A 12,167-nucleotide genomic window follows, 5' to 3' on the forward strand; every position below is an offset into this window, starting at 1 on the left:
ACCTGAAGGCTTCATCAGTGAAGCCGCTGATGGATCTTGTCCACAGCAGAGACTATCAACTGGAGAGTGTGAGGTCAGTACTGGTTTGGAACCAGTGGATGATGGTTCCAGCACCAAAGCCAGTCGATCCCACAGCAGAGGTCCAGTGTTCCCAGTCACAGTGTGAGAGGAGGATGGTGACATCCAGCTGCTCCTCATTCATCCAACATCTGCTGCCAAACTGCTTCTTCTCTCAGTTCACCACTCAATTATTGATCAGTTCATCTTCATCAGGCCTCAGTATCAGTCCAACACTCCATGGTCACATGATCTTCATATGTTCCACACTTGACATGTGACTGAGAGTCTGCTTCTTCTCACCAGTCACTCCATCATCTCCATCAACAGTCAACGTCTCTGTGATGATGCGTTCAAGGACCGTGAGTCCTGACTCCTGCTGTCTCTTCTTCTCTCTGCAGGTGTTGGAGGTGAGGGAGAATGAGGAGTAGAGTGAAGAGGAGAGCTCCATCTAGCAGTGGCTGACAGAACTAGAACCAGTGGAGCTAGACAGCCAGCTGCACAGACACCGTTGCTGTGTCTCAATTCAGGGTCTGCACCCTTCAAACCGAGTGTCCTCCGTCTGAGGGAAGCGTTCTTCGAGTACCCAGCCTAGAAGGACGGACCAAACCCGGCCTCCCCGGTAACCACTCGGGACGGTCTAGCCTTCGGCGTATTTCCTCGTTTCGTCACCGCCGTTCCCTCCGGCTGGCCAACCCCGGAAGTGACGAAGTAACGATGCCGTTGGATGATCAAATAAGTAAAATCCTGCGTTAAAAACTGGATACTTTATGTGAAACTTCCATACTTAAATTTACATGTTGTATGCCGCTAATTTCAGCTGACTTTCCAGGATCCTACAATGCTTTGCAGCAGCACGCAAAGCATCACGGGATGCATAAGTACGCGAAGGATAGTAGCTTGGAATTGTTGTGATTCTATATTTAGTTTAATGCATTTTAGCTGTGAGAGTTAGTATATTAGCAAAGATTGTATGTATGTGTTAGAAGTATTACAGTTAGTTAAATGTTTAAATGTAATGAATGTCAATACATGTAGTCCTCCTATAATCATTTGCCCATTCTTATCTGTGCCATTCAGAACCTCGGAGTAAAGACAGATACTGTTTGACTGATTAAGCCTCAGGAACAGTGACTTGGGGTGATCAAAGTTGGGGTGAACACAGAAACTGCATTTGTTACCCCCCCATAAAGTGTGTGACCCTTTCAGGCATGGGAACACAAACTTTTCACCTCAGGGTTTTATGGCAGGAAAGTTTTCAGCAGACCAGATCGAGAGGAGGATGGACCATTTGGCTCCCGGCCAAATAAGGACTTGTTTCCTGCCACAGATTAGCCTAAAACGGGGAAGGCTACACCACCGGACAGCCAATAGGAGGACAACATGGAAGAAGACATCTACATATTTTATTACTGTTTGTTTCTGTATTTAAGCTGGCGTAAGGGACAGATAGATCAGACTTGGCATCTGACATTGTTGTTGTTAGGGTTAAGCCTCCGGAGTATCTTGTTTTTCTGTTACTAAAACTTCTTAAGATTTCACTTGTCTACTACTCTCTTCATTCAACGAACACGCGGTTTGGTAGCATGAGACTGGATAAAAGAACCAAACCAACAGAATCGGCTTGGGAATTGGGACGAGCCTTCGCGCAGTGCTATGACGCAACTTCCTTTCAAAATGCGCACTTCAAGGATGCAGACCCTGAATTGAGACACAGCACGTGTTTGTGGGCATGTCACAACCTTTGACCCCAGTGCAGCCTGGTGGCTGGCGGACTGCTTCTCCCTACAAGCTGCTGTGGTTACTGGGAGAGACGTCCCAGAAGCCACTGGTGGAGCTGAATCCTCAGTGGAAGAAGCAGGACTTGGAGCAGCTGCTCAGTGAAGGCAGCAGCAACACAACCACTGGTTCTGCTCTCATCATCCATGGCTGGAACATCTCAGCATGAAGGTTTCACACATCAACAACACACTGATCTGCTCTCACTTCAGAGTTCTCCATCCAACTCCACCTGGTTGGCTTTTTTAGACATTTTAAATGACGCTGTTAAAAATTGTGATGAAAATGATTTGATGTTTTTGGGAGGTGATTTGAATTGCACAGAGTCACCTTCACTAGATAGGAATCACCCAGAACCCCAGCGGGCCTCCTCCAACAGGATGACACAGGTTATAAAATCACATCAGTTATCCCATGTGTGGAGGCTTTTTAACAGCAATCGTAGACCTGGAGTCATTCCAAAGAAAACTTTTCACTTTGAGCTCCACTTGACCCCATTTATTGCTTTACACACCTTTGAAATATTTTTAACCTATGGGTTTTCGTGACCACTCCTTGGTCTCCTGCACTGTTTTCATGAAGAATATTCCTTTAAAAAGCACCTATTGGCATTTTAACACTGCCCTTTTAAATAAGCAGGTGTTTAGAACAGCTTTGAAATATTTCTGGGAGAGCCATAGGGAGAGCAGGCCTGCCTTTCCCAGCACCCAGCAGTTGTGGGATTTCGGCAAGGCACAGATCCAGCAGCTGTGCCAGCAGTTCACTGGCAATGTCACCAGAGATTTAGCCCGATGTTTGAGGCGGCAGAACTGCAATCTCTAGCAGAGTCCTCTGGAAATCGAGGGCTTTTAGATTCCCTCAAAAAGAAAAAGGCCGCTATAGCCAACCTGCTAGGTGTGTCAGCACACGGAGCTCTGGTCAGGTCTAGGTTTTTAAATGTGGCTGAGATGGATGCCCCTTCTTAAGTCTTCTTTGACCTATATGGGGAAATGGAAAATGTGCTCCTGGGAGGTATGACATGGGATTCAGACACTGGATGGAGAGAGGAATAAGTCAAATAAAAGACCTTTATGCTGAAGGGACTCTAATGTCATTCCCACAATTAAAAGATAAATTCAAGCTACCTGGGAAACATCACTTTAAGTTTCTCCAATTAAGAAGCTTTATATACTCACAAATTAAAAGTACATCAGAAGTGTCATTGTCTACCATTGAACAGCTCCTGGTAAATGACTTGCAGGGAGGGCAGAGGTCAAAAATGCATCCATTATAATGTACTATTAGCAGGCTCTAAAGAAACCTCTCTCTCCCGTCTATCAGCATGGGAGAATGATCTTCAGTCAAACAGAAGTGTAGAGTGTAGAGTGGGAGAAGGCATTGTCTTTTGGCCCACACTCAAACTATAAATACAAGATGCAAACTTTTTCAATATAAATGGCTGCTTAGGACCTACATCACACCTGTTACATTGCACCACTTTAATCCGAATATTCCTGACTGTTGCATCAAATGCACAGAAGAAATTGCTACTCTGCTTGTATGTGGAGTTGTCGAATATTGAATGTGTTTTGGAATGAAGTCCTTGATTTAATATCCAAATTGAGAAAAAAGATTGTTCCATTTGAAGCTAAATGATGTTTGTTACACAGATACCCTGAGAATTTCCCAGTAACTGTAAAGGAACGTAAACTAATTGATTTTTCTTTGTTGCAAGCTAAACGTGTGATTGCCCTAAAATGGAAGGAGACTCCGGGACCCACTTCTGCTCAGTGGATAACACAACTCTCTTCTAACTTAGCACTGGAAAAACTGACCTACATGGCTAAAGGGAAAATTGAGGACTTTAACCATATCTGGTCTTCTTTTCTAAACTTGATGAAGAACTTTAATGGCTAAGTGCCTGGATAATGACTGATACTACCGTCTCTGTGACCTTGTGATGGCTTACTCTTGATTTCTCGTCTGGAGTGTCATTGTATTGAAGAGGTGGAGTTGAAGACATTTACCAAACTACTTTTCTGTGTTCATGTTCATATTTGTGTGTGTATTTCAGATCGTGTTGAGGGAGGGGAGGGAAGTGAAAGGGATTTTTTTTTTGTTTTGTTTTGTTGTTGTTGTTGTTGTTTGTATTTTCTTTGTCTTTGAGTCCATGAATGTATGTATATTAAATTGGAAAAATCCAATAAACAAATTACGAAGAAAAAAAAAGAGTGAATGGTCAGATAATCCACATGTGCATAGCAGTTTTGTTGCAGGTCTCCCCCAGGTGGACTCAAAGGCCAACTCTGAGCTGGGGGCAGGGTTAACCCTGCAGGAGCTGTACACACCAACAATGAGTCTACAGAGTGGTGAAGCACCAGGGATCCATGGTTTACCTGTGGATTTTTACAAGTCCTTCTGCTCCATCATAGGAAGTGATCTACTAGAGGTGGTGTCAGACAGCCTCCAGAGAGGGCAGCTCCCTTTGACCTGCAGAAGAGCTGTCATCACTCTGCTGCCTAAGAAAGGAGACCTGCAGCTAATTAAAAACTGGAGGCCAGTGTTGCTGCTGTGCATGGATTATAAAATCCTTTCCAAAGCTCTGGCCCTAAGATTGAGAAAGGTGATGGCGTCCATCATCCACCCTGACCAGACCGACTGTGTTCCTAGCAGGCTCATAAGTCATAATGTCACTTTAATTGGTGTTTTGGCTGTTTCCAGTGAATTGGGTCACGATACTGGTCTGGTTTCAATAGATCAGGAAAAGGCTTTGGACCGGATTGAACACCAATATCTCTGGCAGACTTTGGCTGGGTTTGGTTTCAACCATGGGGGGGTGAGGCATGGCTGCTCTCTCTCTGGCATGCTGTACTCTATAGCCATCCAACCTCTGCTGCACCGACTCAGACAAAAACTGACAGGTGTGTCCTTCCCTGCTTGTCCAGTGTCTTTTAAAATGTCTGCTTATGCTGATTATGTAATTGTACTTGTGAACTCACAAAAAGATATTGATGTTTTAACTGACACTGTTAAATCTTTTGGTTTTATTTCCTCTGCTAGGGTCAACTGGGCTGTGATGGTGGGAGAAATACTGGGGGAGCGGCTCAGCCTACCTGCTGAGCTCACCTGGAGAAAGGGTGGGCTGAGGTACTTGGGGGCTTTCCTGGGGGATGAGACCACGGTAAAGAAGAACTGGGACAGTGTCATCGATAAAGTAAAGGGCCGACTTAATAAGTGGAGGTGACTGCTCTCCAAAATGTCTCTCAGAGGCAGAGTCCTCATTGCCAACAACCTCGTCTCATCTTCCTTGTGGCACAGGTTGGCCTGCATGGATCCTCCAGTCTCTCTTCACTCCCAGGTACAGAGTCTTTTAGTGGATTTCATCTGGGACAAGATGCACTGGGTCCCACAGAGTGTCCTCTAACTGCCTAAAGAGGAGGGGGGGGGCAGGGCCTACTTCACAGGGCGTGTTCTCATTGCCTCGCCTCACCACGGTGCGCCTCGGTACGATTGTGTTTTCATTGGCTCTGTGATCACGAGACCGTTGGCGGATTCGACGCGGTAAAGCGGGACAATGTTTTTGACAGCATAATTTCTGTGCGATACAGAACAGCGCAGCGATGGACAAAGTAGAGGTTGTTTCATACCTGCTGCTCGGTCTGTTGTTGCTTTTCTGTTAAAAGAACAATTTTCCTCACTGAAGTCACAGTTGATCATTTATGCAGGCAGCATTTATGATTTATTGTTTGGTTTTCTGGGAGAGTACAGGTGTAGTTCAACCTTTATATTTTCACCAAAAGTAAACACGAGACAGAGACAACGGGAAAATAGCATTTATTTAAAAACAAACCAACAGAAAAACAGACAGTAAACACGCCTCCTTCTTTGAAATAGCTGCCCTTGTGAGCCAAGGACGACTTTGTTAAATGCTGCTGTGTTCGAGGCTTCCTCGCGGCGAAGAGCCACGTCCTCTCGTCTCAAGACTCCTGGGATTCTCGAGCTTAACGCGCCTCACGCAGGAGCAACTCCATTTGTTCCGAGCGCTTCGCCATTTGCTGCTCGTCGTTTTGACGAATATAGTTGAACACACTCACGACGTTGAGGGCATTCCCGGTTCGCCTGCCTCTCCCCAAAAGACAAAGTAAACATCTATTGAAAAAGCTGTTTTCAAAAAATGTATACACATATAAATTATTTGTACACCATCAATAGTAGCTACTTGTATTCAGGGTAAAATGTACCTGACACGGAAGTTCCGTGAGGAAGGAGTTGGCGTGGATGTGCGCTCCGACAGGGAACATCCACGAGGACACTGAGCCAATCCAGTGCCCTGCTGGTCGCTACGTCACCACTAAACTCGCTTTGTCTCGCTTGGACCCTAAAAACGTATATGCTAAACTAAACAAAGTAGCACTAAATCGTAACATTAATCAAACCGCTCCAACAATATCTTACAGATGAAATGTGATTCTATGATGTTTGGTTTGTGGACAGCGATGATTGCTGCACCCATAAACGGCACAAAAGTTCGACATTTTTTCAGTCACCGATTTCCTGTAGAAATCATGATGCATGATGCTGTAACAAAGCAATCCAATTGTAAATCATTTGCGAATTAAGTAAAATTGTATCGAAAATAAAAGCTATTCTGTCTCTCCATATGTCAAATTGCTTGTTTTATTTACACCTACCAATCCTAATCCCTTTTGTCACAACAACAAAAAAGACGGCCTGTAATCTCAGCTTGTCACCGTTCGACTCTGAATCAAACAGGTGGGGGATGAGATATCAGCAGCAGTTCATTGATCACCGTGACCGTCACTGAGACTGCGTTCATGCAGCAGCAACATTATAGGAAATGCACCTCAGCGAATAACTACAACCGACACCACAAATATTGTATGTGAACAAAATACTAGTTTGTCCTGAAATAGCTGTTGGCTAAACTTAACTTAAGAAATGAAAATCTTAGTGGTCTCAGTCGTATTAACTTGTGCAGATAGGCTGCCATAGCACCATTATGCTTTTTTTTCTAATAGAAAGCTCCACTCTCAACATGTTCAACCATCCAGAATTATTGCTACGGTGTGAACCTTTGTAAGAAAGTAAACCGTGTGCAAAGCCGTCAAGTTTTCAGCGAGATCAGAGTGTTAATGTTTGTTCAGATCACTCACGTCCCCTCACATTCAATACATCAGACCGTGACAGCCTGACTGTGGAAAGATGGCAGCCAGTGTGGACGTTGGATTCTGCGCTGTGAGACATCTAGCCTTTTGTAGATATCTATGGATTGAGGTACCAAAACAGCACCCCCTACAACCGTGTAGCGGCCAGTGCGAACGCCCTACAACCGTACCGTGGCGAGGCAATGAGAACACGCCCATGTATTTGTACTTTGTTCCTGGCCACCTCTGGCCACAGGGGTGTGTGTGTGTGTTGTTTATGGGTGTTTATAGGTGAACCAGTGAGAGTCAGTATTGCTGGACTTTGGCCTTCGTCTTCATAAAATGAGGAGCTGCAGAAGCAGAAAGAGAAGTCAGAGTTGTTTTGTGTCAGGCTCCATTTTGAGGCGACGCAGTAGCAGCAGCAACAGTAACAGCAGCAGTAGCAGTAACAGCAGCAGGAGCAGCAGCAGTAACAGCAGCAGCAGTAACAGCAGCAGCAGCAGCAGTGAGTGGTGCAGCAGGTGAGTCCTCACTGACTCAATGATCCTCATTCAATGTGATGAAGTGATTTCAGTCTTGACTTTTTGACCTCCTCTTTTTTCAGTGTTGTGTTCCAGTTAAAACTCCTTACTGTGTTGAAGGTTTATTGTTCATGTTTTCTGGAGTCTGCTTCAAAATATATTGCAGATGTTATTTTTCACTAGGATGAAAAGGGCTGTGAACTGTTTTTACCTTCATTATATGTTGGAAAAAGTCAAAGTCAGTTCATTTCATTTCTACACAGGCTGTTTATGCGCCATGACTACTGGACTTTTTGGCCTTTTCACAGAGTGTAGTGTCATTCCAGGAAACAGTGTATCAGAAAGACTGATCAGAGCAGCAGGAATCATAAATGATCAACAGCAGCTCAAAGTCCAAGTCCAAGGCGCCACATTGAATGTGATGTCAGTCAGCTGAGTTATTTCCTCTTGTCCCAGTCTCTGCAGTGGAGGAGAGTTTTAGAAGACACCAAAGGAGTCGCACTGGATTCATTCAGTGACAACAAAGGCTGCTAGGATTCTGATGATACTTCACACTTTCAACCTGTTGAAGGTTCAAAACTAATGTTGGCTGCAATTCCTGCTCATTAAATACTTTGTGCAGTTTTCTCTACTCTAGATTGTGCGTCCACATTGTAGAGTGAAGAGCTGAGGATTGTTTTGATCTCTGTTTAATGAGCAAGAAAAAACTCCAAATCACATCATTAGATTGATTTACTGCTGATGGATTATTTCATTCTATACACACCACTGATGTTCCATGTTGACTGAGTTTCCATTTTTTACACTGTGTCATGTGATTTCAGGGAACACTGATCGTAAACACTATCAGGGAATCCAAGGATATAAAAGATAAGGAGAGAGGCTCAAAGTCCAAGTTGTTCTCTGGGAGGCTGCGTGTTGAGTGGAGGCAGCAGCAGCAGCAGCAGCAGCAGGTGGTGAGTCGTCACTGAGTGAAGAACTCATGAAATGTGATGTGAGTGGACACCAGCAGTCGTGTGTCTGCTTGATCCCACTGGGAACTCAGTGTTTCTTCCTGTTCTCTCTGTCTTAAGTGGAACTCACTGGGTTCTCAGCTCACTGTCACACTTGATGTTTCACCTCAGACTGACTCCAGGACTCAAGATGAGTCTTCTAGTGGAGGAAGAGGAGGACAGAGCAAAGTCTCCAGGGTCCAGTGGGGTGTCTCTGAAGGATGACGAGTCCATGGGTCAACCTATAACCTTTAGTAATGAACCTGGAGCCTCTGGAACACAGTAAGGAACCAGGCTACCTATATTATATGATGACTGGACAGATTTAAAACGCTTTGAATAATTTAGAAAACCTTTAATCTGACCAGAAGACTGAAACAAACTTTATGGGAAAATCATTTGAACCTGGAGCCTCTGGAACACAGTAAGAACATAATGTCCTTGTTTCTCAGTCTAATTCTAGTTTGATTTGACAGTGATAAATTCCTCAGAAGGTGAAAAGGTGTCAGATGTTGTGGTCAGGGGTCAAGAGACGAGAATCTTTGACATGGTCACATTCATAATGTTGAAATGCAGCAAAGCCCTTCTGAGACTGAACTTTATGCAGTGGCAGGAATGTTTGATGGTCTGTCATGAAGTGCAGCTCAACTCCACTGAGATGAATTTCAATCCAAAGTTCAGTGCAATGTGACTCCACTGTCTCTGTCTGCTGAGAAACAGAGCCCACCAGGTGTCAACCACACCAGATAGAAAATATACATTTGATAGATGAATATGTCATCTAATAATATATTACATGATGTGACAAGACCAGCCTAGAAAACAGCTACAAATCCATGACGGGCGCAACGTGGTGGCCAAAAGACGGCGTCATTAACGGCTGCGCTCCATTCTTTGTGGGTCAAATTCTTTGATTGTGAAGCTGCATGAAGGGATTGAATTTAGAAAAGAGAGCAAAAGACAAGAAGTGATTTGTGAAGAGCCCACTAGGAGGCCAGCAGGCTGTCAGTTAGTGTTGATGGAGACAATGATTCTATCCAACTAATGATGGTGTCAGAAAAACAGCTGACAAGTGATGGACACCAACAAGTGATCCTATCAGTCAAAGCCAAAGTGTCTCCACAGGAAGACGGAGGGGAGTCCTGGTGGTGAGGAGCAGCAGCAGCAGCAGCAGCAGCAGCAGCAGCAGCAGCAGGAGCTTCTACAGCAGCAGAAGATCAGTCTGGAGAGGAGATGTGAACGTGTGACTGAAGGTGAAGAAGCAGGAAGTCAAACCCTCCTCAATAGCATCTACACTGAGCTCTACATCACTGAGGGACTGAGTGAGGAGGTCAACAGACAGCATGAGGTCAGGCAGCTGGAGACCAAGAAGACCAAGGAGAGCCTCCACGACCGTCCAATCAGGTGCAGCCAGATCTTTGAAGCCTCACCTGAGTAGCAGGGACTCAGAGTCAGAGTGGTGCTGACCTACGGCGTCGCTGGGGTTGGAAAAACCTTCTCAGTGCAGAAGTTCACTCTGGACTGGGCCCAGGGCCTGGAGAACCAGGACCTTCAGCTGGTGCTTCCTCTCTCATTCAGGGAGCTCAACTTGGTCAAAGAGCAGCACTACAGTCTTCTGGAGCTGCTCCATGTTTTCCATCCAACGTTAGAGAAGCTTACAGCAGAGCAGCTGCATGTCTGCAAACTTCTCTTCATCTTGGACGGCCTGGATGAAAGCAGACTGGCTCTGGACTTTGAGAAGAACCAGGTGGTGACTGACGTCACTCAGGAGAAGTCAGTCAGCGTCCTGCTAACAAACCTGATCAGAGGAGATCTGCTTCCCTCAGCTCTGCTGTGGATAACTTCCAGACCTGCCGCAGCCAATCAGATCCCTCCGTCATGTGTGGACAGGCTGACAGAAGTACGAGGCTTCACCGATGACCAGAAGGAGGAGTATTTCAGGAGGAGGTTCAGAGATAGAGAAGATGTGTCCAGCAGGATCATCTCCCACATCAAGGCCTCCAGGAGCCTCCACATCATGTGTGAGATCCCGGTCTTCTGCTGGATCACTGCCACAGTTCTGGAGAGCATGTTGAGCTCAGAGCAGAGAGGAGAGCTGCCCAAGACCCTGACTGACATGTACTCACACTTCCTGCTGGTCCAGACCAAGAGGAAGCAGCACAAGTATGGAGGAGGTCCACAGGAGCTGATGAAGGCTGACAGGGAGCTTCTTCTGAAGCTGGGCCAGCTGGCATTTGAACATCTGGAGAGTGGAAACATCATGTTCTACAGTGAAGACCTGGAGAAGTGTGGTCTCAGTGTGACTGACGCCTCTGTGTACTCAGGATTTTGTACAGAGATCTTCAGAAGAGAGAGTGTGATCTTCCACAAAACCGTCTACTGCTTCGTTCATCTGAGCATCCAGGAGTTTCTGGCTGCAGTCTTCAGCTTCCACTGTCACACCAACAGGAAGAAGGAGGTTCTTCAGGATTTCCTGAAAGACTCAAAAGCAGGGACATCACAGAAAAAACTTTTTTGGAAATTTTTAAATAAAAAAGAAGAAGGCGACCAAACCTTGGACACATTTCTGAGGAGGAGGATGGAGATATCCCTGCAGAGTCCAAACGGTCACCTGGACTTGTTTGTTCGCTTTCTCCATGGACTCATTCTGGAATCCAACCAGAGACTCTTAGGAGGCCTGCTGGGTCTCACTGACAACCATCCAGGAACCTTACAGAAGGTCATCAACAACCTGAAGGAGATGAACACTGGTGATGTTTCTCCTGACAGAAGCATCAACATCTTCCACTGTCTGCTGGAGGTGAAGGATCAGTCAGTGCATCAGGAGGTCCAAGAGTTCCTGCAGTCAGAGAACAGATCAGAGAAGGAACTCTCAGCCATCCAGTGTTCAGCTCTGGCCTACGTGCTGCAGATGTCAGAGGAGGTTCTGGAGGAGTTGGACATCAACAAGTACAACACAACCATGGAGGGAAGATTGAGACTGATTCCAGCTGTGAGGAACTGCAGGAAGGCTGTGATAGGTTTAGGAAGGTACGTAAACACTGTGTGTGTGTGTGTGTGTGTGTGTGTGTGTGTCTGTGTGTTGAATGTCTATGTGCTGTAATTCTTGGCCAGGTCTCTCTTGTAAAAGAGATCTTGGATATCAAAGGGACAAACCTGGTAAAATAGTTCTAATAATAATTCAACTACAGAAAAAAGTTGTCAGAATGATAAATAAAGTTCCCTAATGCACAAATCAATGATTGATAGAGTCAAAGATCTTCCAATTCATAGATATAGTGGACTTGAAAACATTAGAAATACTATTTCCAGGAAAAAATGAAAATCTTGCGCTCAGTATTCTAAGTTTTTTAAAGTGAGAGAAAATCAATCCATGTTCAGAGGGTTGAGTGTCTTTGAATGATGGAAGGTGAGAAGCATTGTTAAATATAGATGTCTTTCTTTTTTGGGAGTTCCATTTTGGAATGGGATCAGTGACCATTTGAAAATGTGTGCTTCTTTGTTGAGTTGAAAAAATCTTGAACGGCAAAATACTTGATGATGAGGATAAATGATTGAATTGTGAGTCAATGATGAAGAATAATGTCAAGCATATTTTGTTGAGTTGCATTTCTCTTTTTTTCCTTTTTGATTTTATCTGACTAATTATTCCAGCTAATCTTATGGACTGTAGA

At 44.9% G+C, this 12,167-nt stretch overlaps 2 protein-coding genes across 20 annotated transcripts in view; one reads left to right on the plus strand and one right to left on the minus strand.

Moving 5' to 3' along the window:
- Positions 1-1,688: 1,688 nt before the first annotated feature.
- LOC142892491 (ribonuclease inhibitor-like) overlaps positions 1,689-12,167 on the minus strand; it is a 182,074-nt gene continuing 171,595 nt past the window's right edge. Inside the window, exon 4 of the mRNA XM_076032709.1 lies at positions 1,689-1,791. Coding sequence (XP_075888824.1) covers positions 1,744-1,791 — 48 coding nt within the window. The 3' untranslated portion in view covers positions 1,689-1,743. The remainder of the gene's footprint in view (positions 1,792-12,167) is intronic.
- The window catches only part of LOC142892485 (NACHT, LRR and PYD domains-containing protein 12-like), a 155,003-nt gene continuing 151,082 nt past the window's right edge, over positions 8,247-12,167 (plus strand). For 6 of the 19 annotated variants that reach the window (XM_076032690.1, XM_076032704.1, XM_076032699.1 and 3 more), the window contains exons 1-2: positions 8,250-8,775; positions 9,619-11,523. In XM_076032690.1, coding sequence (XP_075888805.1) covers positions 10,511-11,523 — 1,013 coding nt within the window. In that variant the 5' untranslated portion in view covers positions 8,250-8,775; positions 9,619-10,510. Of the gene's footprint in view, positions 8,776-9,618; positions 11,524-12,167 lie in introns of all 19 variants that reach the window. The other 13 variants (XM_076032694.1, XM_076032700.1, XM_076032697.1 and 10 more) reach the window with 4 other exon arrangements.

This window comes from Nelusetta ayraudi, unplaced genomic scaffold (assembly GCF_046127955.1).
Source record: "Nelusetta ayraudi isolate G7.1 ecotype Tasmania unplaced genomic scaffold, CSIRO-AGI_Nayr_v1 ptg000034l, whole genome shotgun sequence".
Lineage (NCBI taxonomy): Eukaryota > Metazoa > Chordata > Actinopteri > Tetraodontiformes > Monacanthidae > Nelusetta > Nelusetta ayraudi.